Source organism: Symphalangus syndactylus, chromosome 13 (genome assembly GCF_028878055.3).
Source record: "Symphalangus syndactylus isolate Jambi chromosome 13, NHGRI_mSymSyn1-v2.1_pri, whole genome shotgun sequence".
Classification (NCBI taxonomy): domain Eukaryota; kingdom Metazoa; phylum Chordata; class Mammalia; order Primates; family Hylobatidae; genus Symphalangus; species Symphalangus syndactylus.
In genome coordinates this window covers 124,080,114-124,106,095 of record NC_072435.2, presented here as the reverse complement: position 1 = coordinate 124,106,095, position 25,982 = coordinate 124,080,114, and the positions used below count along the sequence as shown (strand labels likewise).

At 42.4% G+C, this 25,982-nt stretch overlaps 1 protein-coding gene across 2 annotated transcripts in view; it reads right to left on the bottom strand.

Annotated features, from left to right (window-relative positions):
- The window catches only part of TMEM132C (transmembrane protein 132C), a 452,086-nt gene that overhangs the window by 281,432 nt on the left and 144,672 nt on the right, over positions 1 to 25,982 (bottom strand). For both annotated transcript variants that reach the window (XM_055237228.2, XM_055237229.2), the window contains exon 2: positions 22,121 to 23,009. In XM_055237228.2, the coding sequence (XP_055093203.1) occupies positions 22,121 to 23,009 (889 nt within the window). The remainder of the gene's footprint in view (positions 1 to 22,120; positions 23,010 to 25,982) is intronic.

Here is a 25,982-nt window from a genome sequence, read left to right as displayed (position 1 = left end):
TTTTGCAATACATGGTGCAACATACCCTATGAAGCAGCCAGACGTGCCCTCCAGGAGGCTGGATGGGAAATGGTCCCTCAAGGGTACAATCCCATATGACCATTCTCTAAGGAGGCTCACAGACTGCTGAGAGCACCATCAGAATCACTCATTCTGCTGCTACATCATCCGCTGCTCATGTGCCTGCTGCCTGCCTTTCCCTTACTGTAGGGGATGCTGTCAAATCCAATCGTGCCCTCTCTTTGACCCCCTCCCCACCACAGTCAGCTACAGAGAGTAAAGATAAAAATACTGCTTGGGAGAGAGGGCCTCTGGGTCTCCAGATGGCCTTGTGTAGGGTGTGCTGAAAACTGGCAGCTGAATCATTGCTTCATCCTGCTGAGAAAAGAAAGGTTCTTCTTCACAAATTTTCTGGAAGTTCCTAAGATATAAAGTATTGAATGAAATAGCTCCAGATAGTATCTCTACTGAAAACACTGTCAAACACTAAGCAATTTCTTTTTCTTGGATAATAGGTCTAACACGCACAGATCTCATTCTACAAACTCAGAGTTTGCTCCCCTATACCTCCATAATTAAACTAATTTTTCTTTCTGGCCATTATTTCAAAAGCTGATGAAACTGAGCCTCAGGGAGCTGGCAATATCCTGTATTCAAAAGACATCCCTCTGCTTTCTGGCTGAGTGGACCCTAGTGTTCTCTGGGCAGGATGTACCCAGCCTCAAAAGATGCACAAGAAATAACTTACATTATTTTTTTCTTGGTGTTGTGGAGGCAAATAGATGCTTCAAGGTGAAGATGGGCAGCTCCTTCCTTGCCATTGGCTGTCAGAAACTCGTTGAAGTGGATGAATGACAACTTTGTACCTCTGCTTTGGACCATATGCTTATGAGAAGCATATGGTCACAGAACTTGCTGTTGACACTTTGGGTGAAATGTGAAAAGGTCCTAGGGTCTGAATCTATGATAACAACCAATATGTCTTCCCCATAAAGCAGGGTATCTTGACCCTGCCCACCTGCTACTGAATGAGGGGCACTCCTATTACAGCAGACCCAGGAGAACTGGGGGAAAAAAGAGAGAAAGTCTGCTCAGGTTTGCACTGGTGTGCATAGAGTCAAACCTGAGTGTTCTCAACTTGAATATTGGAAACAAAAATGAAGTGGAGAGAAATGCAAAATAGGAAATCCAGAGATAGAAAGCAGATTGGTGGCTTCCAGAGGCTTTGGGGAGACAGGAGGGATGCATAACTACTTAGGGTATGAGATTTCCTTTTGGAATGACAGAAATGCTTCAGGACTAGATAGAAATGGTGATCACACAAAATCGTGAATGTACCAAATGCCACCATATTTTTCACTTTAAAATAGTTAATTTATGTTATGAGAATTTTACCTGAATTTTAAAAGTGGGTGTTCTTAGTCCATTTTGTGTTGCTGTAACACAATACCTGAGACTGGGTAGTTTATAAAGTTTATTTGGCTTACAATTCTGATGGCTGGAAAGTTCAGGATTGGGCATCTGAATCTGGTGAGGACCTCAGGCTGCTTCCACGCATGGTGGAAAGGGGAAGAGGAGCCAGTGTGTGCAGAGATCACATGGCAAGAGAGGAAGCATGAGAGAATGGGGTATGGAGGAGGTGCCAGGCTCTTTTAAACAACCAGCTCTCATGGTAACTAACAGAGCAAGCACTCCCTTGAATCCACCCCCATGACCCAAACACTCCCCATTAGACCCCAACTCCAACACTGGGGTTCAAATATCAACATGAGGTTTGGAGAAGACAAACACTCAAACCATAGTAGGGGTTTTAAGGAGGAATTTTTTTTTTTTGGACTGACTGATATTACTGTGCCTTGTCACTTGAGGACTAAAAGAGCTAACAGAATCTGTAAACTTTCAGTCACTCCAAAGAAGATGATTTCCACCAGTACATTTTCAGAAAACCACTGAACATAGAAGATAAGAAACCAAGGACCAAAGCTCCCAAGATTCAGCATTTTATTACTGCACTTTTCCTAGAACACAGTGTCAATGTATTGCTCTGAAGCGACAATGTATAAGAAAAGCACAAAGAGATCACAGAGTACACTAAGCTTCTGACCAAGAGAATAAAACAGGGTCAAAGAAAAATATCAGAAACAGATTGCCAAGAGATGGGGGCTGTCCTCTCTGAGAGTTTCTACTCCAAGTCTAGTCAGAAATAAGATTTTCTAAGGGAAACAAATAAATAAGATCAAACATTTAAGAAAAAACATAACTTACGATGGCATAACCTCCCTTTCCCTCCTGCTAGAGATGGTATAAATATGCTCACAGAACAAGTTCTAGCCAATGTAATGTAATAGGAAGTCTGCTGCCAGGCTTGTGGGCAAGATTTTCCTCCCTGAAAAGGCAGAGACATACAAGCACACAGCCCTTTATTTTCCATCTTTGCCCCCTTCCTTCCTGCATGGAACACTCACAGTTGGTGAGTTTATCTTGGTGGTGGTAGTGGCCATCTTGTGAGCCCTGGGGCATCATGGGTAAGTACTGAGGAAGTCAGCAGAGCATGATGGGAAGATCCTGATCCTGAGTTCATGACAGCATGGAGCTGGTGAACTCATGCCCAGCCTCCTTGTTCAGTAAGCAATTAATGTTCTTATATTTATAAGCCAGTGGTTTATTTGATTAAACTTTAAGTTCTAGGGTACATGTGCACAACGCACCCATTAACTTGTCATTTACATTAGGTATTTCTCCTAATGCTATCCCTCCCCCCCCACCCCCACCCACAGCATGACATGCCCTGGTGTGTGATGTTCCCTGCCCTGTGTCCAAGTGTTCTCATTGTTCAATTCCTACCTATGAGTGAGAACATGTGGTGTTTGGTGTTCTGTTCTTGTGATAGTTTGCTCAGAATGATGGTTTCCAGCTTCATCCGTGTCCCTACAAAGGACATGAACTCATCCTGTTTTATGGCTGCATAGTATTCCAGGTTGTTTATGTGCCACATGTTCTTAATCCAGTCTATCATTGATGGATGTTTGGGTTGGTTCCAAGTCTTTGCTATTGTGAATAGCACCACAATAAACATACATGTGCATGTGTCTTTACAGTAGCATGATTTATAATCCTTTGGGTATATACCCAGTAATGGGATGGCTGGGTCAAATGGTATTTCTAGTTCTAGATCCTTGAGGAATCGTCACACTGTCTTCCACAATGATTGAACTAGTTTACACTCCCACCAACAGTGTTCCTATTTCTCCACATCCTCTCCAGTATCTGTTGTTTCCTGACTTTTTAATGATCACCTTTCTAACTGGTGTGAGATGGTATCTCATTGTGATTTTGATGTGCATTTCTCTGATGGCCAGTGATCATGAGCACTTTTTCATATGTCTGTTGGCTGCATAAATGTCTTATTTTGAGAAGTGTCTGTTCATATCCTTTGCCCACTTCTTGATGGGGTTGATTTTTTCTTGTAAATTTGTTTAAGTTCTTCGTAGATTCTGGATATTAGCCCTTTGTCAGATGAGTAGGTTGCAAAAATTTTCTTCCATTCTGTAGGTTGCCTGTTCATGCTGATGGTAGTTTCTTTTGCTGTGCAGAAGCTCTTTAATTAGCTCCCATTTGTCAATTTTGGCTTTTGTTGCCATTGCTCTTGGTGTTTTAGTCATGAAGTCCTTGCCCATGCCTATGTCCTGAATGGTATTGCCTAGGTTTTCTTCTAGGGTTTTTATGGTTTTAGGTGTAACATTTAAGTCTTTAATCCATCTTAAATTAATTTTTATATAAGGTGTAAGGAAGGTATCCAGCTTTCTACATATGGCTAGGCAGTTTTCCCAGCACCATTTATTAAATAGGGAATCCTTTCCCCATTTCTTGTTTCTGTCAGGTTTGTCAAAGATCAGATGGTTTTAGATGTGTGGTTTATTTCTGAGGCCTCTATTCTGTTCCATTGGTCTATATCTCTTTTTTGAGTACCAGTACCATGCTGTTATGGTTACTGTAGCCTTGTAGTATAGTTTAATGTTAGGTAGCTTGATGCCTCCAGCTTCGTTCTTTTTGCTTAGGACTATCTTCGCAATGTGGGATCTTTTTTGGTTCCATATAAACTTTAAAGTAGTTTTTTTTCCAGTTCTGTGAAGAAAGTCATTGGTAGCTTGATGGAGACGGCATTGAATCTATAAATTACCTTGGGCAGTATGGCCATTTTCATGATAATGATTCTTCCTATCCATGAGCATGGAATGTTGTTCCATTTGTTTGTGTCCTCTTTTATTTCATTGAGCAGTGGTTTGTAGTTCTCCTTGAAGAGGTCCTTCACATCCCTTGTAAGTTGGATTCCTAGGTATTTTATTCTCTTTGTAGCAATTGTGAATGGGAGTTCACTCATGATTTGGTTCTCTGTTTGTCTGTTATTGATGTATAAGAATGCTTGTGATTTCTGCACATTGATTTTGTATCCTGAGACTTTGCCGAAGTTGCTTATCAGCTTAAGGAGATTTTGAGCTGAGATGATGGGGTTTTCTAAATATCCAATCATGTCATCTGTAAACAGGGACAATTTGACTTCCTCTTTTCCTAATTGAAAAGCCAGTGGTTCTTAATGTTGGGTCACTTGACTGGCAAAAGCAGCAGCACCTGGTGCACTAGTTTCTTAGGGCTGCCATCACAGAGTACCACTCACTGGGTGGTTTAAACAATGGACATGTATTGTCTGACAGTCCTGGATGGCAGAGGTCCAAGATGAAGGTATTGGCAAAGTTGGTTCCTTCTTAGGACTTCTGGTAGTTTGCTGTTAACCTCTGACATTACCAATCTCTGCCTTCACCTTCCAAAAGTCATTTTGATCTCTTCTTAACTAATTCCATCTGCAATGACTCTATACCAAATGAAGTCACATTCGGAGGGGCTGGAGGTTAGGACTTCAATATATGAATTTTGAGAGACACAATTCAACCCATAATACCTAGGAACTCATTAGAAATATAAATTATATGGGCCGGGTGTGGTGGCTCACACCTGCAATCCCAGCACTTTGGGAGGCCGAGGCAGGCAGACTGCCTGAGCTCAGGAGTTTGAGACCAGCCTGGGCAACACGGTGAAACTCCGTCTCTAGTAAAATACCAGAAACAAAAAATAAAAAAAAAAAAATTAGCCGGGCGTAGTGGGATGTGCCTGTAGTCCCAGCTACTTGGGAGGCTGAGGCAGAAGAATTGCTTGAACCCTGGAGGCGGAGGTTGCAGTGAGCCGAGATCATGCTACTGCATGTGAGCCTGGGTGACAGAGGGAGGCTTCGTCTCCAAAACAAACAAAAAGAAAGAAATATAAATTATCCGGGCCAGGCGTGGTGGCTCACGCCTGTAATCCAAGCACTTTGAGAGGCCGAGGCAGGTGGATCACTTGAGGTCAGGAGTTCAAGACCAGCCTGGACAACATGGTGAAACCCCATCTCTAATAAAAATACAAAAAAATTAGCAAGGCGTGGTGGCCGGCACCTGTAGTCCCAACTACTCGGGAGGCAGAGGCAGGAGAATCGCTTGAACCCAAGAGGCAGAGGTTGCAGTGAGCCGAGATCGTGCCACTGCACTCCAGCTTGGGCGACAGAGTGAGACTCTGTCTCAAAAAAAAAAAAAAAAAAAATAGAGTCCTAGATGGGATCTTCATCCAAGAGATCCAAGAGGTCCAAGAGGTCCAAGAGGAAGCTATTTCACCTGCACTGAGGATCTGTTGTTTAGTGCAGCCACCTCATCGATGATCTTAGCTAGATCTTCTGGATCACTTGCTACAGCGTCTTCATCAGCACTTGCTGCCTCACCTTGCACTTTTATGTTATGGAGACAGTTTCTTTCTTTTCTTTCCATTAGCCTCAAGAACCAACCTCTGTAAGCTTCAAACTTTTCTTCTGCAGCTTCCTCACCTCTCTCAGCCTTCACAGAATTCTTTTTCACAGAACTAGAGCCATGCTCTGGATTAGGCTTTGGCTTAAAGAAATGTTGTGGCTGGTTTAATTTTCCATCCAGACCCCTAAAACTTTCTCCGTATCAGCCAGAGGGCTGTTTTGCCTTCGTATCATTTGTGTGTTCGCTGGAGTTGCACTTTTCATTTCCTTCAAGAACTCTCCTTTGCGTTCGCAACTTGGCTAATTGGCCTAAGAGGCCTGGCCTTTGGCCTCCCCACTTTCACGTGCCTTCCTCATGAAGCTTCATCATTTCTAGCTTTTGACTGAAAGTGAAAGATGTGGGACCCTTCCTTTCACCGAAACACTTAGAGGCCCATGTAGGGTTATTCATCAGCCTAATTTCAATATTGTTACATCTTAGAGAATAGGGAGGCCTAAGGAGAGGGAGAGAGACGGGACCGTGGCCAGTCATTGGAGCAGTCAAAACACACACAACATTCATTAAATTTGTCATCGTATATGGGCACAGTTCATGGTGCCCCAAAACAATATAATAGTAACATCACAGATCACCGATCACAGATCTCCATAACACATATAATAATAATAATGTTTGAAATATTCCAAGAATTGTCAAAATGTGACACGGAGACAGGAAGTGAGCACGTGCTGTTGGAAAAATAGTGCTGACAGACTTGCTCAATGCAGGGTTACCACAAACCTTCAGCTTTTAAACAACACAATATCTGTGAAATGCAGTAAACTGAAGCACAACCAAACAACGTATGCCTGTATAATTATAAGTTTGTTGGCTGCTTCTGATTGATTGAGCTTAAGTTCTATTTTTTCTTTAATATATGCATTTACAAGAAATGGTTCCAGTTAAGTTCTCATTATGTTTGCAAATCAAGCAAGGTTAAGGTCACTTAAGAGGCCTAACTGGTTTTGTCTGCTCAGGGATTATTCAGGCCTGGTCTGCATTTAATTTTCTAGAACAAGGGTTTCACCCTCCCATCTGTCATTTGTGCTATGGTATCCAATGCCATAGGGACATCAATAGAACATGCTTGCCCTATGGCTGGAAGCTTGGCAAGAACCACTGTGTCATATGAAGCGTAGTGGGGTGAAAAATCAATTACATCAAAATAAGGTAGGCTGGTGGGTGGTTAAATGCCCACTGCAGACTTACGAGGAATGTTGTGGGTCAAAGTCTCTTGAACTCTCTGGAGACTCTGTAGCTCACTGGGTTACTGAGAAGGGGGCCGAGCTGCCCCCAGTACCCTGCAGCCACCAGCCCAGTGAGGTGAAAATGGTGCCTTCCCCCATCCACCGTGATGTGCAGCCATGCCTGGTCCTCCTCTCCCCACTGTGCATCTCAGGATGGCATAATTGTGTCTGTCCGCTACGCCCTTTAGCTCTCCCATTTGAGATATGGAGCAGTGGTCCAACATTTTTAAGAGCCAGTCCCATGCCTGGGCACCCTGTTTGGGGATGTATTCATTAGGAACTAATGAAATGCATCGTAATTAAGGTGTGACACTCTTTCTGCCAGTGTGTTATCCATGGTAAGCCCCATCTTTGAATACCCCTCTCTGATGTTATCAAAGCCCTGTTCTTCTTGTTTTCCAACAGAAGGGATATTAAGATACTACAAAGTATAGGCTAACTAGATTAGCTCCTTGCTCCTTGGTGAACATGAAAATTGGCCTTGATTTCCATGGCTGGTCGACACATGACCTGCAGCCAACATCTGGGAGGAGCATTTCAAAGAGACAGAGCTCCTTGCATTGTCAGGAAAGGCTGCCAGGTTCCCAGCAGACAGCTCTTAGCAGCCCATGTTCCCGGGCACATTCGTGATCCACGGAGAAGCACGGTGGCTTTTCAGCCTGATAAGCAATTGGTGATAACCTACGGCTGTGGTCATCTACCTAGCCACACGGCGATCAACCATTTATTCATCTCAGGATTTCTCCATTGCCGCACGTTGACTGGCATTTGGGATTAGAATATTCTTTGTGGGGTTAATGGGGAGGCAGTCTTGCACATTGTAGGATACCTAGCACTATCTCTAATCTCTGTTTACTAGATGCCAGTAGCACCTCCATGCCAGTAGACATTTTGGCAACCAAAAATGTCTCCAGACATTGCAGATATCTCCGGGGAAGTGAGGGTAAAACTCTTCCCCTGTTGAAAAACCTGTCTTACCTCAGTGAAAGCAATGGCATCCCTCCTTTCAAAGAAGGTAGATGCTGCTACAGAGATGGGAGTTCATCAATTAGAATGCTTTCAGCTACAATCCACAGCACTCAATCAAGCATAGTTGCAATAGACTCTCTGTGTAATGTCCAGAAAAATACACGTAATAAAAATAATAATGCACTGAAAATGGTGTTAATATTAAGTGCTTAATATGTGCAAATACGTTAAAATTATCTTACTGAAGTGTCACAATAACCCTGAGCTGGTGTTACTGTTATCATCTCTATGTAGAAACTGAGGCACAGAAAGGTTGAGGAACCCGCCCTGGTGGCACAGCTAGAAAACTGTAGGTGCAGGATTTGGACTCAGTTGTCCATCTCTGAATTTACAGCCTTCCTCTATGCCATAGGTGTGGGCATCTACAGCTACTTCCTGCACATGACACGAACCCTTCTTCTAGAACCTGCACCCCGATTTTCTCTTTTCCAAACCACTCTGTCTACACTTACAGACAGCATGTTTTTGGTGGGATTAATCTACCACTTCCATTTCTAAGGGCAGCCTGGCAAATAGATATGTTGATAGTTGCTGGCCACAATAAATGGATGACAGGTGGGTGTATGACTCGTACCAAGCTGAGACAACTCAATCTGAGGACACTTATTGCACCTATCATAAAAAAGAAGCCTACTTTAAACTGAGCAGGGTCGAAGCTGGGAACCCTTGGGGTGACCACGTAGAGAACCAGCAGGAGAAGGAGAACAATGTGGGCGAACAGAGTTGCACAAGTAAGTGAGGGAGACTGAGTCCCAGGAACATCATTCATGCCTTGATGCATTTGTACCTGAAACTCCCAAAAGTTTTAGTTATAGGAAAAAAGAATTCCTTTTTAAGTTTAAGTCAGTTAGAGTAGCAACCAAAATAAGCTTGACAAATGCATTCCTCTTCTCTCAGGCCTTCGGTTTCCTCATCTGTAGAATGGGTTGTTGAGAGGATTGCATGGCATATCAGGAATGCATGACCTGCCAAACCCCACACAAATAGGATTGTCTGGAAGCTCAACAGGATAGCCCAAGCAGCAGCCCTAGGAGAAGCCAGCATTCTGGCTCTTGGGACTGACAGGTCCTATCCTGGCAGCACTGGGTAAGAACAGCTGAAAAGGCTGTGCACTCCTTTATTTTGCTCTAGCAAATTCTGCTTTTAAAGGTCCCTCTGGAAAATTCAACAGAAAGAAGCCTTCATCAAGAAAGCATGTCCGCAGTGCTCGCAATATCAGAGCAAAATGACAATGGGCACTGGTTTTTAGAGGAACGTCAGAGATGGCCTCTGTCTCCTGCACGTTGTACTGAGGAGTGCTTCCATCTGAGTGACAGCCACAAGCCGGGGGTGAGGATGCCGGGCTTGTCCAGCCGAGTGCCTTAACGGGAAGGTGATGGGGGAAGCAAGTCCTGGTGGATGTGCGTTCACCTAACGTAGCTGGGTGGAGTATCGAGAGCTTGGATCCCACCCTGGAGGAAAGTGGGGAAGGGGAATTGGGAGGATCCAGCCCTGGGGGATGTGTCCCAGGCTGAGCCTGAGACCCACAGCCTGCCTCTTCCCTCCCTCTCAATCCTGTCTACGCTGTGTCCTCCTCCTGTGTTCCTGGATGTCCCAACTTCCAGGCCACTACCTTTCTTAAATATATATATATATATATATATATATATATATATATATAAAATATATATATATATATATAAAATATATATATATATTTATATATTATATAAAATATATATATTATATAAAAAATATATATTTATATATTATATAAAACATATAATATATAAAGTATATAAAATATATAAAATATATAATATATAAAATATATGTATTATGTATAATATATTATATATAATATAAAATATAATATATATAAAATATATATTATATATAATATAAAATACATATATTACATATTATATAATATATAAAAATTATATAATATATAACATATAATATATATAATATATAATATATATAATATATAATATATATAAAATATATAATATATAATATATAAAATATATATATTATATATTATATAATATATATAAAATATATATTATATATTATATATATAAAATATATATTATATATTATATATATAAAATATATATTATATATTATATATATAAAATATATATTATATATTATATATAAAATATATTATATATAATATATATATAAAATACACACACACACACACACACACACACACACACACACACACCCCTTTGGAAGTAGAAACGAAAAGGACTAATAAACACAAAAAAACACACCCCACATCTCTAGTAGCACAGGAAATGGGAGCTGATACAGCAAGGAGGTTCCAGGAAAGAGTTTCAATAAGCACAATGCAATCAAAATGCTTTTGCAATAGGGATGCTTTTTTTTCTTTCTATCCAAGATTTTAATTACTTTCAGAGTTTCAAGACATAAACGGTGCAGGTTTGCAATATTCAGGAACCCTGGAGCAACAACACGACCACAAACAAGTGCCAGCAGACGGGACTCTAAAGATGCCTTAGCACCCAGAATACTGGCGTACCCAGCATGCTTCTGAAGTCATTACTTGCCACCTTCTACTGCCTCTCCTCCCCACAAATATTTAGATAGAAAGGGACTATATGTCACAGGTCCACTAATTCATGTGTTAAATCTTTCACAACAGACAAAGCTGTGATTTGGAGAACTCAAAAACTAAGACGACACTTAAATGGGCTAAAGAATGTGGAAGAAAGAAGGCAGAATTCGGGTCAGAAGGGCTCTGGTTCCTTTCTGTTTTCACAGAGCTGGAGTCAATTTTATGTTTAAATGTTTCCCACAACAGTAAAATCGCTCTCCAATGTTTCACGGGAGCTGGGCTGCCTGGCAACCCAGATGTGTTGTGGGGAGCTGCGGAGGGGGACAGGGGATGGAGCAGGAAACATTATTTCTTTACTTCTTCCCAAGCAGAAAGAAAATCGTTCCTTTTCTCTGTTCCAGAAGAATACATTTAAAATGACAAGCTGAAGAAAATGAAAACAAACCCTTCCTTTGGAGACATTCAACAGGGGAAATGAATTTCAGACAGACTGTGGGAAAATGAGTTTCCAGAGTTCTCTGAATTAGCTCCAAATCTGCAGTCAATGCAAACTTGGTCATGTTTTAGGGTCTCCTCTGCTAATGAGGAGTCTGGGAACAGTCAGCTTGCTCCTGAGGAATCCACTTGATCCTGCAGATTTATTACGTCCAGTAGGAAAGAAAGAGCCAGCAATCATGCAGGACAAGCCAGGTATCTGGACAATGCGTCCGAGGGTTTCTCATATCCTCACATATCAAACAGATAAGAAAAAACTTCGCTGCCTGAAATGAAGCGATAATGGCATACATGCAGACTGTGCTCAGAAATTAGAAGAGTGGATTTGAGAGTGCGGTTTAGACTCCTCCGGTGGAGAGGAGTTTACTCTCCACGTGGTGAAGGTCCAGATTCCCATTTGTAACTTGGCTTTTCCACCACAGGGAACACGGCCTGGTGTTGCCAAGGGGCATGTGGCAATTGACAAGAACAAGGGCAAGACTGAGTGGCAGGCTCTGAAGCACGTCGGGCAGTCTGTATTCTCGGTCATGGGTTCAATGCTGCTTTCCACCCACCCCCAAATTCACATCAAACGGGGAACTTCAGAATGAAACCTGATTTGGAAACAGGTCCTTTGCAGATGGAATTAGTTAAGGATCTCCAAATGAGAGCCTTCTGGATGAGGGTGGGTCTGAAATTCAAAGACAGATGTCCCAGTAACAGAAAGGACAGGGATATTGAGACACAGGAGAAACACAGAGGGAAAATTCACATGAAGACAGGGGCAGGCGTTGGAGAGATGTGGCCACAAGCCAAGGACCATTGAGGACAGCTGGCGGAGGCAAGGAAGGGCCTTCTGTAGAGCCTTCGGAGGGAGCATGGCCTTGCTGGCACCCTCATCTCAGGCTTCTGGCCTCTAGAAACGTGAGAGTACAAAGTTCTGTTGTTTCAAGCCACCAAGTTTGGGACAATTTGTTATGGCAGCCGCAGGAAACTAATGCATCCTTCTGCTTTGAGGCATGATTTAAACCGAGAGACACAGTCAAGTCCCCCAGACTGTGCAGTGGTGGTCGAGAAGCAATTCTGCTGTCAGCTTCCATTTCTAATTTCTCTTTAGAGCCAGTAACTCTGGTTGCTATGGTCCTGGGTTCTGGCATGTCTGAAATCAAGGAGACTTGTAGTGTGGCTGCTCCCTTTAACAGAGCACACGTGTGAGTGCCATTCACTGCGGCCCCTCCCAGATGAGCGCCAAGGGGCAGGGGATGGGGTGTACAAAAGGCTGGCCGCTGTGTGCAGGTGGGGAGTTTGCATCAGAACTGTGTCTGCATCATGGATATAGTGTCTTCATTAGATTGTGTGTTGATCGGGGTGGCCTGAGGGCCTGGCTAATGGAGATTATGGTGCGGGATGCTGAGGCCCTTTCAAATATCCTCTTACTACTACCTCTCCCTCTCCCCTGGGAGCTTCCCTCACCTACATCCCTGGCCAGCCATACGGGCGCGGAAGTTTGCTACCTTCAACCCACGTATCTGATTGAAGTTGACTGGTCCTTGTTTTGGCCATTCTCACTAATCAAAAATGTTGAAGGGGTTTCTAAATGTGATACAGTACAAAGCATAATAAAAAATTAGAAAGAGTGGTCTGATCCTAAGAACCTTGTCAAGTAATGGGCAAAGCAAAACATGTGGCCACCCAATGGAAAAACCATCTGTAGGATAAATTTTTGAAAATTGGCTCAATGTTTAACGTGTAGTTAGTTTAGAGGCAATAAAGTCAAGGTCAATAGCCTTTCCTATGGACACACGTCATCTCTTGGGATATCATTTTGTCAAGCATACAGTTCAGTATTTAGTATATTCACAAAGTTGTGCAACCATCACCACTACCTAATTTCAGCATGTTTTTATTACCCCAAAAAGAAACCCCAAGCCCACTGGCAATCACTCCTCATATGCCACATCCCGTTGTCCTGGCAACAACTAATCTACTTTCTATCTCTACGGATTTGCCTGTTTTAGGCATTGCATATAAATGGATTCATGTATTACGTGACCTTTTGTGCCTGGCTTTTTTTTGTTTTCCACTTAGCATCATGTTTTTAAGGTTCATCCATGCTGTAGCATGTATCAGTGGTTTATTCCTTTTATGGCTGAATAATATATCATTGCATGTAAATATCACATTTTGCTCATTTGTTCATCAGGTGATCTGTGCATACAGTGGGATATTATTCAGCCATCAAAAGGAAAGCTGCTGTGAACATTTATGTATTTTGTAATTATGTATATTTCGTGCATAAGTAGGAGACTCACTTCTGAGCAGCCATGATTGGCGTTTGTCTATTAGAACAGGCATGTTCCATGAATCCCACCTCTCACCCTCCCGTGGGAATCTGTGACTCTGCCCTTTGCCCTGAGCTGGTTAGAAACTCAGGTTTAGTCTGCAATGGATTAGCCTTCCAAAGTCCTTTTATTTTATTTTATTTTATTTTTTTTTTTTTTGAGGCAGAGTCTCGCTCTGTCACCCAGGCTGGAGTGCAGTGGCATGATCTCAGCTCACTGCAAGCTCCGCCTCCCGGGTTCATGCCATTCTCCTGCCTCAGCACCCCCAAGTAGCTAGGAGTACAGGTGCCTGCCACCACGCCCAGTTAATTTTTTTTTTTTTTTTAGTAGAGATGGGGTTTCACCGTGTTAGCCAGGATGGTCTCGATCTCCTGACCTCGTGATCCACCCGCCTTGGCCTCCCAAAGTGCTGGGATTACAGGTGTGAGCCACCATGCCTGGCCCCAAAGTCCTTTTAAAGGAGGTAAAACCCACTTTTTTTTTTTTTTTTTTTTAAGAGACAGGGTCTCGCTATGTTGCCCAGGCTGGACTTGAACTCCCGGGTTCACACAATCCTCCCACCTTAGCCTCCAGAGTAGCTGGGACTATAGGCAAAAGCCAGTCTTTCAACTCTACCTGAATTTCCTTGACGTACAGTGAGATTCCAGAAATGAATCCACCTATAAATGTCATCCTGTTTGGAAAAATAATACTTCTGTCAGTATTCTTGCATAAATCTTAGTGCATTTCTTCAAAGGCTTTCTTCCCTGTGTCCGCCCTTCATCCTGTTTGTTTATTGGAACATGGTGAGAGCATACGTGGCTGTTAAGCACATGCAGCATGGTGTTGGCTTGGTTGGGGGAGATTTTGTGACTGATAAAATGACTGGGCCTCATCCACCAGTCAAAGCAGGACAGAACTAATGAACCAGGAGGTCCCATACCCCACAGCTAGGAAAGAACATCACCCTCTGTGCCAAAGCTGAGAAGCAGCTCCTTGCTTCTCTTATTTTCTGAGTGCACCCCTACAAAGCAAGGGCTATTAAAGACTGCATGCTTGGCATCTAGTCTGTCTTTCATTCTGTCTTTATTCATGAGAGAGGACTACCTCCTTAGTTCACAGTGTTTTACTTCAAAAACAAATCTCTTAGGATTTATGTCCTGAAGCCTCCATTATCAGTCCTGACACACAAAACCTACCCAGCAAAGGACAAAGAAGCTACGTAATTGCTGTTCTATTTTCAGTTATGTTTGAGGGACCATCACAAGGCCCACATCCCACAGACCACCCAGATATCTCTATTCTCTGCAAGTCAAGGGTGTAGGCTCATGGTTGTCAACCATGGTGATTTTATCCCCCAAAGAAGAGTTAGCAATGTCTGAAGACATTTTGGTTGTCAGACCTGGAGCAGAGGTGGAGGTGCTACTGGACTTTATCTACTGAGTAGAGTCCAGGGATGGTGCTCAATATTTTACAATGCACCAGACAGCCCAACACAAAAGAATTAGCTGGCCTGAAATGCTGATGATATTGAGGTTGAGAAGCCAGTCCCTATGATAAGCACCTCTCTTCACTGTGTTAAGACATGGGGATGTGTCTATTTACTACACATAAATTCATGTCAGCAGCAGAGTATAATCTCCCAGTCAGGAGCGATGCTTTATGACTCTCTTAGCATCCCTAATGCAGGGTTCGGAATTGGTTCCAAGTAGAGAACAAATCTCTTCCACGTCTAGGAATCACATTGTTCAATTAAGAGAGCTTATTTTAAATTGGAGAGGATGAATGATCACCACCTCTGCTCTTTAGGTATCAATTTCATTGCTTACTGACAAGGCCAAACATTCACACCCCCTACCCCCAAGTTCTTCACTTTAATGACCTGCAGGGTCAAGACTGACCTACCTACTTACAACCTGCAACTTGAGTCAAACTAACACTGATTTTGGCAGCAGAGCGATTCTCTGAGTTCAGTCAAAGCTGGGCTTTGGGGAGGCAGTCATGTGGAAGTCATCCCATCCTCAGCATCCCCAGGGCTTCAAGAGCGCAGACGCACACTGAGATGAAGTGGGAATTTTCAGAACTGATTATCTCCATTGTCAATATATTTTGAACATCCTTGGAAAAGTAAATAATGCCTATGTTTTCTCTGAGGAATCCTGATCTTTATTTCAAGAAGACTCAGTTAATTATGAAAGAAAACATCCATGAAAAGGAATGTTTATGAAATAGGTTTGATATTAGGCATTTGGTTTTGCATTTATTCAATAAATGTTTAGTGGGGCTTTATTTTTTGCCAAGTTATGACCAAGGGCTGGGGATATAGCAGTGAACAGAGAGATGGAAAAAGGGCTTACCCTCATGAGCCAACCCACTTATATTTGTAAAACCTATCTGCATATGTGTTTTTCATTTATGTTGGTAATTTTTTTTTTTTTATTTTTTAAAATCAGCTTCCAAAATAATGTTATAGCCACAAGAAACAAAGGTTCCATCTTCCACACCTTGACTTTTGGGTCTCATGAACTAATTTGATTATAAAGCAAGGGTTGCCTTTGGATTCACTTTGTGAAGTTGCAAACAAAATCCAGCCTGCTTCTTTTTGCTCATGGAAGAGTGTCCTTTGTGAAAACGATCTTGCCAAGAAGGTTCATGCCAAGTTTCCATGTAGGTTATTAGTCCCATAAACACTTCCAAGAAGTCCAGGCTCTCAGTGAAGCCATTGTGTGAAGACCCATTGGAGAAAGTCTTTGGGTTTCTCAGTGAGGAGAGATCATTCAACGTCTCCCTGCATGTCCTCCATGAATTTCCCAACAGAAAAGATTCAGCAATGGACCTTGATGATCCAACATTCTGTGTCCTGGGTGGATTTCTCCTGTGATCTAGCCAGCAGCCATAGGTGGAGGCAGCTGGAGAGATCTGGATGATATATACACCACGTGTTATTTATCCACTCATTGGCTGATGGGCATTTAGGTTGATTCCATATCTCTGCAATTAGCTATGCATACACAGAGGCATACAGAGTGCTAGAATGGATGCTAGAGACTCGGAGGGGGAGAGGGTGAGAGGCGGTTCAGGGATGAAAAGTTACCTATTGGGTACAATGTACGCCAGTTGGGTGACAGGTGCACTAAAATCCCAGACTTCACTACGGTGTACTTCATTCCTATAACCAAAAACCACTTGTACCCCTAAAGGTACTGCAATGAAAAAATACAGTGTTGGTTCCCAAACTTCAGCGAGACTCATACCAACTTCACTATTATTCCCACACCTGTGTCCATCCTCTTATATTATTTGCTTCTTGAATATTTTTTCCTTAAAATGATGCTTTTAAGTATTAAAGTACATTTTAATTAAATTAAAATTATAATACACTATCTAGAAAGGGAAAACCTGCCTGTCCCACAGGCTTCCCATCACAGGAATGGCAGCTCTGTCCTTCATCCCCTACATCCTGATGCTGTGTCTCCTTCACACAAGTGTGCCCACAAATCTCATCAGTCCTAGCTTGAAATTTAATCCAGAATCTGCACACTCATTTATACCCTCTGCTGCTGCTATCCTGATCCAAGTCCCTGTCTTCTCTCACCTAGATTACTGCAATACATAAAAATAAGTTACATCGTGACATTCCTTCTTCAAAACCTTCCAGTAGTCCCCATCTCACCTGGAACAAAAGTCTTTACAATGGCTCCCAAAGTCCAAGGTGATGTGAATCCCAGCTCCCCGGTGAGCTCGCCTCCCCCTACCTCTCCTATCTTCCATTCTGTTTCAGCCATATTTGTCTCCTTACTGTTCCTGAAACAAACCAAGCAAGCATCCCCAGGACCTTTGCACATGTTTCCCTGCCAAGACCATGCTTGATTCAAATGCCACTTTTTCAACAAAGCCTGCCTTGACTGTCACCTTAAATTGTATTCTCAGCACTTTCCATTCTTCCTCCCTTGTCCATTTTTTCCTAAGCCACTTATCACTATCCATTGTATTTACTTGGTAATTACTATGATTATTTCATTTTTTGAGACGGAGTGTCACTCTTGTCACCCAGGCTGGACTTCACTGGCATGATCTTGGCTCACTGCAACCTCCGCCTCCCAGGTTGAAGCCATTCTCCTGCCTCAGCCTCCCAAGTAGCTGGGATTACCAGTGCCCACCATCATGCCCAGCTAATTTTTTTTAATTTTTAGTAGGGACAGGGTTTCACCACGTTGGCCAGGCTGGTCTTGAACTCCTGACCTCAGGCAATCTGCCCACCTTGGCCTCCCAAAGTGCTGGGATTACAGGTGTGAGCTACCACACCCAACCCAATTTTGATTATTTTCATCTCCCCTAACTAGGAAATCAGCTTCATGCAGGCAGGGAGTTTTGCCTGTTTCATTCAGTGCTGTAGAACAATGCCTGGCAAATGGGCAGGGGTCAATACATATTAACTGAGTCAATATTTACCAAGTGAATGAAAAGAAATATTGTATCCACAGTGAAAATGGAAAACCACTGTTTTGTTTGTTTTGTATTTGGGCTATCAAAAGAAAATAACTATAAACAATGAAAGCAGAACAAAATTTTTAAATTCCAGCTAGAAAAGAAGAAGGCTTGGCAACAGTGACCTGTCTTTCTTTTCGCCAAAAAAAAAAAAAAAAAAAAAAAAAAAACAAGATTAGTAGGTGCTGTCAGGATGTTAGAGGTATACTAGCAGAGAACACGACTTTTCATTGCAGCGTTAGGAGAACTGAATGACAACTGAACACAAAGCCTGTGTACACTCTGCAATTCCATGGCGCTTAGTGTCTAGCATTGTACATCTCTTGTACACAGCTGTGAGCCAACACACAGAAGTCCAGAGCCTTCCCACTCATCCTAAAGAGTTTGCTGTTCATAAGGCTCATTTTATGCAGGATGGAATTCCAGGGACTCTGTCTTTACCAGCTGGCTTGAGGCTAAGCTCTCTGAGGGCCTCTTGGATGTTGTCCAGCTTAAGGCAGATGGTGCCCAAATACCTATTGGTTTCTTGACAAATAGCAGATTCAGAAAGAAGGGCGTGCAGTCTTGGAGGCTGTACTAGCTATGCCCTTCGGTTGTGTCACTTCTTGGCACACGTGCACATTTTGATTATTTTTATCTTGCCTACTAGAACATAAGCTTCACTCGGGCAGGAAGTGTTGCCTGTTTCATTCACTGCTGTAGAACAATGCCTGGCAAATGGGCACGGTTGGATACTTGCACATTGAATTGATGATACAGAAACACACAACATATCTAGGGGCCTCCAAAGATGGCATCTCTGCACAGGAAGGAAGTTCTCTGTATTCTCTAAAAAAATAAAAAATAAAAAAATATAGGAGAAGCAGACCGAGCTCATCTTTTCCTGACGGACACTAAAGAGACTCTGGCAGGTGTTCAAGGAACTAATTTTCCAACTGAACTTCCCTGCCTTCGAAAATGTCTTCAGTCACAGATAAGCTGGAAAGAGATAAGATGCCCTAAAACCTACATTCTGACCCGAACATCCTCTGTAGTTTGGTTAATAATGTTATGCCAATGCCAGTTTCCTGGCCTCAATATTGTACTATGGTTATATGAGGTGTTATCACCAGTGGAAGCTGGGGGAGGGGTCTGCGAGAAATCACTGTACTATTTTTGCAACTTCTTACAAATCTATAATTATTTTAAAACATAGGAGCTTAATTTTTTAAAGACGTACCTTCAGTCATGTTGGAGAAACAGGAGAATTGGAGAGGGGGGAGAGAAAGAGGGGGATTAAGGGAAGGAGAGAAGCAGAGAGACTCCACATAGAGCAAAATTCCATTTGACACACTGTTGCCTGCCAATCATTCTGGCAACTCAAATTAAGCCGAGACTCTGAAATGTGTACGCCGTCCATAACGTCCGCTTTTTAATTAGTGAAATTCCATCTTCAGAATGAGAATGAACCTCAGAGACGGGTCTTCAGATGGTTTGTTTGTTCCCTATTCATTGAATTCCGACACGCCTGAGACACAAGGACTTGCATTTGCACACGTGTTTGGGGAACGTTTGCTGCTCAGACTTTCTTATAAGCAATTGCTTTTAGCCCTTAGGAAATTTGCTTCGAATTTAAAATATGAGGTAAGGAAATATAACACGTGTCATATCTTGGTGAACAAGGGGTGAGGTGGATCTTCTCTCCCCAGGACTTTGATCTGTGATGGGAAAGATCAGAATGGAGGGAACACAGCTGCTGCACTTGACGGCACTAAGCAGTGCCCTTTAATGTGACTAAGTCTTACACCCCAGAACCACGCCATTAGTAACCTCTGTGCTACAAATACTCCTGTCATTATACAAAGACACTGCTCTTTAAACAAAATCATAGTACAATGGGAATAATAGAATTTTGAGAATAAATTTGGTAGTTGTTTTACACAACACACAATGTCCGTTTACTGCAAAGATAGAATTCAATGCTTATTGAAGGTTTGATGGGTGTTTAAAAACAGCCCTGTTAGTAATGTTCAATATTCACAGAGAAGTTTCAGTGCACCAGACACTGTTATGAGTACCTTGCAAATAAATATTAGCCCACTCAATCCTCACAACCCCGTCGAAGCAGGTGCTATAATTACATCTGCTTTAGAGAGGAGGAAACTGAGGCACACAGAGGTTAGTTAACTTGCCTACCAACACACAGGCTGTAAGTAGAAGAGATAGGATGAGAATTGAGGTCAGCTGGTTGGAAGACCTTTGTTCGCCACCACCATGCCTATCTTTGTGATGAAAATTTCAGAAAACAGATCCTCCTCTCTGAAGAGCCCCATGTAAGCATCCCTTCCAGGTACAGCTGTAAGGTTGCAGACCTTAGACCTAGGGACCGAGGTGGCTCGGCTCATGCTCACCCTGGTAGACGCCAGAGCCTACATTTTCTGAAGAGGGACATTAACAAAGTGCAAGGGGGAAGATGATCACTCTAAAATTTTACAACTACTTAGCATGCCATGCTGGAGACTTTCTGTCTCCAGCTTCCAAAGCCAGGGATAGATGCATTTATTTCATGATTGATCTGAAACTCAGGGGGCAAGAGGACTTACCAAAAATTAAACTCAGAGCTCCCAGATCAGTATCTTTTCGAATCCAAACCATGGGGAAACAAACCCAGTATTCAGACCCTTCTATCTGAATATTGACCCTCCTGGCTCCTCAGTGACAAGGTCACGATACTTTCAATAAGCCGCCGATACGCTGACAGCGAGACTGTCCCTCCCCACCATGATGTCAGCATGTCCCTCACTGACCACCAAGGTTCACAATGCAAATGCAATGAGAATCCCTTGTACAGTAAATCTCATAAAAAGATGTAGGATTTCATGATGTCGCTGAAAGGGGTGTCATAACAGTCTTCCAAGCGTATCCAGAAAACATTAGCAAATGAAGATCTGCAAAATTAGTCCACTTAAAAATTGAAAGGAGAAACTATAAAGATAATGACAAGATGCATACTTCAGAAGACAGTTATTTGAATCTGAAGGATAAAGATGAGAAACTAGTGGAAACCTCTGAACCTTTTTGTAAATGAAAAAACAAAAAACTTAAAAAATAAGCATCTGTATAGTCATATTACAAAAGTTAAACAGAAATGAAATATGGTATGATAGGCTATCATTCTAGCTTGCAAATATTTTTCCAAGCAACTCATTCAAAATGTGATTAGGGCTGAATTCTAACAAGAGCCAAAGCATAGCTGCAATTACAACCTAACTCCTTCTTAACTATAACAAGAAAAAAACATTTTTATCCCATTTATTTTTTAAACAAATTTAAAACAAGTACTTTTTTCATTATTATGACATTCTAGTCCACACTGTAAGAGGATTTGCTTTAAATGAATTTTAGCCCAGTGTTAATTATCCTCAGAAAACATGTGCTCCTGTACCAAATTTTAGAATCATTATACAGAGTGACAGAGCAGCCCTGTCACAGCTCGGATGGCTGCTCTCTGTTGAACCCGCAATGGTGGTGTAGGTAGATTATGCTACTGCTTTGTTTATTTGTACTACAAGATGGAATACCTTTGCTGAAGAGTTTTATGCCGGGCATGTCTGCTTAATTATTGCTAAGCTATACTCATGCACTAAGGCCTCCCAGACACTAACTGGCAACATTTAACACCACCTAATTAAAAGAAAGGGTACTATGTTTGGCTCTTTTCACATATATACCCAAAGTGAGATCTCATCACTCCTCTGCCTTTTCTTGGGCTTCCTGAACATAGACTTTCAATCATGCAACTCAAATGGTATCTCATCAAAGGATTCACAGCAGAAGAAAAATCACGTCCCTCTCCAAGTGTGAGGATAACTGAAGATCTAGAGAGGCGGATTACTCTCATCTTGCTCCTTTTGGAAATAACTTCTGCCCGCCCTTTGCCTCTTCTTCCCTCCATAACCCACAGTGTAAGGAGGGCTGTTGAGAGCATGTGGGCAGGTGCATAATTTGCCTTCCCCTGTTAATGCTGAACGGTCCCTGAAGGTAGTGAAAATAGATGCTTCCTGAATATCTATCTGCCACGCACGGAACCCAATCTCACACCAGGCATGTCAAAGATGAGCAGGGGCAAGCATGGGCACCTACCTCAAGATGAAGAGGTCCACGGAGGAATTGCTCGAGATGGTGACATAGGCCGTGACCACGTCTCCCTGCTTGACTGGCCTGGAAGGCAGCCAGATGACCACGTTACCATCCAAACGCAGCTCACTGAGCTGGGCGCTGTCCTGGGCCCGGTAAAGGGCGACGGTGCCGATCCTCTGCAGGTGGGACGTGGTTTCCTCCAGCCCATCCTTTCCTGGACGGATGGCGTTGCCCTTCCTGAAGTCACCCCCGGCACAGTCCCCTCTGTCACCCCCTGGGTGCACGGTGTAGTAGAGCTCCACGGGGGTCCCCTCCGGCTGGTCCACGGACTTCTTCCTCCCGGCGACCACCGTGGAGGGGCTGAACCAGCTGGACAGGAGCCCCAGCTCGGCCACGCACAGCCCCAGGTCCCCCTTCAGCCGGCAGCTGCCCCGCACCTCTCTGGTCTCTCGGAAAGCAAAGACCCTCAGGCAGGGCAGCTTCTCCCCGGCGCTGCGGTCGCCCCAGTCTCTGCCCACGATGTGGAACAGAACCTGCACTTTGGGCCGGCTCAGGTAGACTTTGTCCCGCAGGATGTGGGCTTTTAGTTTCCAATCAAAACTAAACTTATTGGTTGGACCTAAAAAGTTTGAAGTCAACATCAAGTCCAGAGGCACAACCTTTTCCACAGAAAAGGGTCCATAGCTGGCATTGAGCACTGGGGGCTGCCTGGTTTTGTAGGTAAAGAAGGACTCCACCCTCGCCTGCAGGCTGGAGTTCCGCAGCGGGTCCTGGTTGGCTTCCTTGAGGAAGAAGGAGGTCTCTGCTCTGAGGATGTGGTAGCTCACAGGTAGGTAAGGCGGCAGAGAGGAGTATCTCTGTATGTTGTCTGTGACTCCGTGACCCTCTATCACTAAAAAGCGAAAAAGAAAGAAAAGAAAAAATCAAAGACAGGATTATTAATGGGCTGCTCATTAGCTGTTAGGTCTGTAAGCCATTCAGAAATGAGGGATAGAAATTCTGAAGTCCACTTGGCTCGAATTTTTATATTCTTTCTGGAATAAGTCATTAAACGATTCTACATAGTCCACGAATTATGCATATACTTATATTAGGTTGAAACATATGAAAATGAGAATTCTGTAGAGTAAGATTCATTGAATGGTGGCAATTTCATAGAGTTCAACTTAACAGAATGATGGTAAATTACCTATAGGAGTAAAGTGGGTATTTTATTAATAATTTGCATGAGTTTAAATTGTACTTAATGGCACTGGTACATGAATAGCAAAACAGGCCAATGAATGAAGTCCGTAAATAAACCCAAGAACATATGGAAGTTGAGTCAGTGATAAAGGTAGCATCTCAAATCCTGAGGTAAACATAGACTTTTTTTCTTCTTTATTATTTTTTTATTTTTATTTTTATTTATTTATTTATTTTTTTAGAGATGAGGGTCTCACTATGTTGCCCAGTCTGGTCTTGAACTCCTGGGCTCAAGCAATCTTCCAACCTCCGCCTCCTAAAGTGCTGGGATTACAGGCACGAGCCACTGAACCTGCTGCAAATGTTGACTTTTAAATCATTGGTGCCAGGACAACTGTGCAGCCATTAAGAAAAAAGTAGATCCACACCCCACACCATACATAAGACTAAACTTCAAATGGATCAGCAATATAAATCAGTTACATCTTTCAAGCACTAAAGAAAACATGGATGAATTCCTCTATAACCTGGGTGTAGGAAGAGCTTCACAATTATGACTCAAAATCTAAATGAAATTTAAAAAATAATAAATTTTCCTATATAATTTTTAAAAAATTTGCATTACAAAAATACCATAAATAAAGTCAAAAGGAAAATGACAAGCTGGGAGTAAATATTTGCAACACATATATCATATTAAAAGGGCTAATGGCCCTAATATACAGATTTTGAAATTAGAGGAAAAAGATTTTTAAAAATTGAGAGAGAAGTGAATAAAGGATATCAACAGATATTCACAAAAATATATTAAAATTGTTTATATATACATATTTAAAACTGTTGAGCCTCACTCACAGTTAGAGAAATACAAATGAAAACTGCAAATGCCACCTCTTACCTATAAGACTGACAAAAATTACCAAGGATAACACACACTGTTGGGAAGTCGACAGGCAATAGACGGTCTTGGTATATTGCTGCTGAGAATGAAAAGCGGTACGACCTTTCTGGAAGGGAACTTGGCATTACATTTGCATTTTTCTTTGACTCTTTCATCTTACTTCTAGGAATCTACTCTGAAGATACACCTCTGGCAATTAGAAAACACATACACACAAGATCATTTATTGAAACATTGGTTTTTTTTTTGTTTTTTTTTTTGAGACAGAGTCTCGCTCTGTCACCCAGGCTGGAGTGCAGTGGCGCGATCTCGGCTCACTGCAAGCTCCACCTCCCGGGTTCACGCCATTCTCCTGCCTCGGCCTCCCGAGTAGCTGGGGCTACAGACACCTGCTACCATGCCCAGCTAATTGTTTTGTACTTTTAGTAGAAACAGGGTTTCACCATGTTAGCCAGGAGGGTCTCGATCTCCTGACCTCATGATCCGCCTGCCTCAGCCTCCCAAAGTGCTGGGATTACAGGTGTGAGCCACTGTGCCCGGCCTCAACGTTGGTTTTAAATGCAAAATCGTTTGACACAAGCTTCATACCTCTATGCAGAAAAATGGTTGAATAAACTACAGTAAATCCACACAGTGGAGTATCATGAGCTGCAATAAAAAAGGGAAGAAGATCTGTATGAAGCAATATGGAGTGCTTTCAAAAATATACTGCTAAGTGAAAAAGCATGGTGCAGAAGGCTATCTGAGTATACTAACTTCTGTGTAAGAAAGAAGGGGAGTGTATAAGTCTGTTTTCACACTGCTAATAAAGACATACCCCAGACTGGGTAATTTAAAAAAGAGGTTTAAGAGGCCTCACAATCATGGTGGAAGGCAAAGGAAGAGCAAAGGGATATCTTTCATGGTGGCAGGCAAGAGAGCTTGTGCAGGGGAACTCCCATTTACAAAACCACAAGTAAGTCTTGTGAGACTTACTCACTACCCCAAGAACAATATATGGGAAACTACCCCCATGATTCAATTATCTCCACCTGGTCCTGCCCTTGAAACATGGGGATTATTACAATTCAAGGTGAGATGTGGGTGGGGACAGAGCCAAACCATACCAGGGAGATAAGAAAATGTCTATGTATCTGCTCATTCATGTAACACACATGAACACACAAGAAAAGAAATCAGAGTCTACAAGGTTGGTTACTAACGGGTCGGCAGAAATAAAGGGGGCTGAAGATGGGGAGAAAAGATGGAGGGTGTAGCTTTTTTGTATAGTTCTGACCTTTGGAATCATGTTAATGTTTGACATATGATAATAATATCAACACGGGCGAGTAAAAACCCTGAACTGGTTACAAGTGGAAAGAAATGAACTTAACTGTATTTCAAATGAATGTCAAAATCACATACTGAAGGAGGGTAAGGGAGAACTAATCCAAGTAATTTTGGACACATATTTTGGCTATAAATCCTGAGGCTAAAGACAACAGACAATCATAGACAAACATTGAATGATAGTAAGTTTGTTTTGGACAAAAGTATGAATTAGCAATTCTGAAACTACTTTCTGTATATTTCTTATCAAGTAGATAAGAAATATATTGTGAACCCGGGAGCCTGGTTTCTCACTGTCAGGGAAGCGGTTACAAATATAGAAAGGGATATGGGCAAAATGAAACCTGCAGTGGGTTAGAATGGGATTGGTATATAGACACTCCAGCTTATAATATATATATACAGATAGAGAAATAGAGGTAGATTGTGTACACACGTATGTGTGCATGT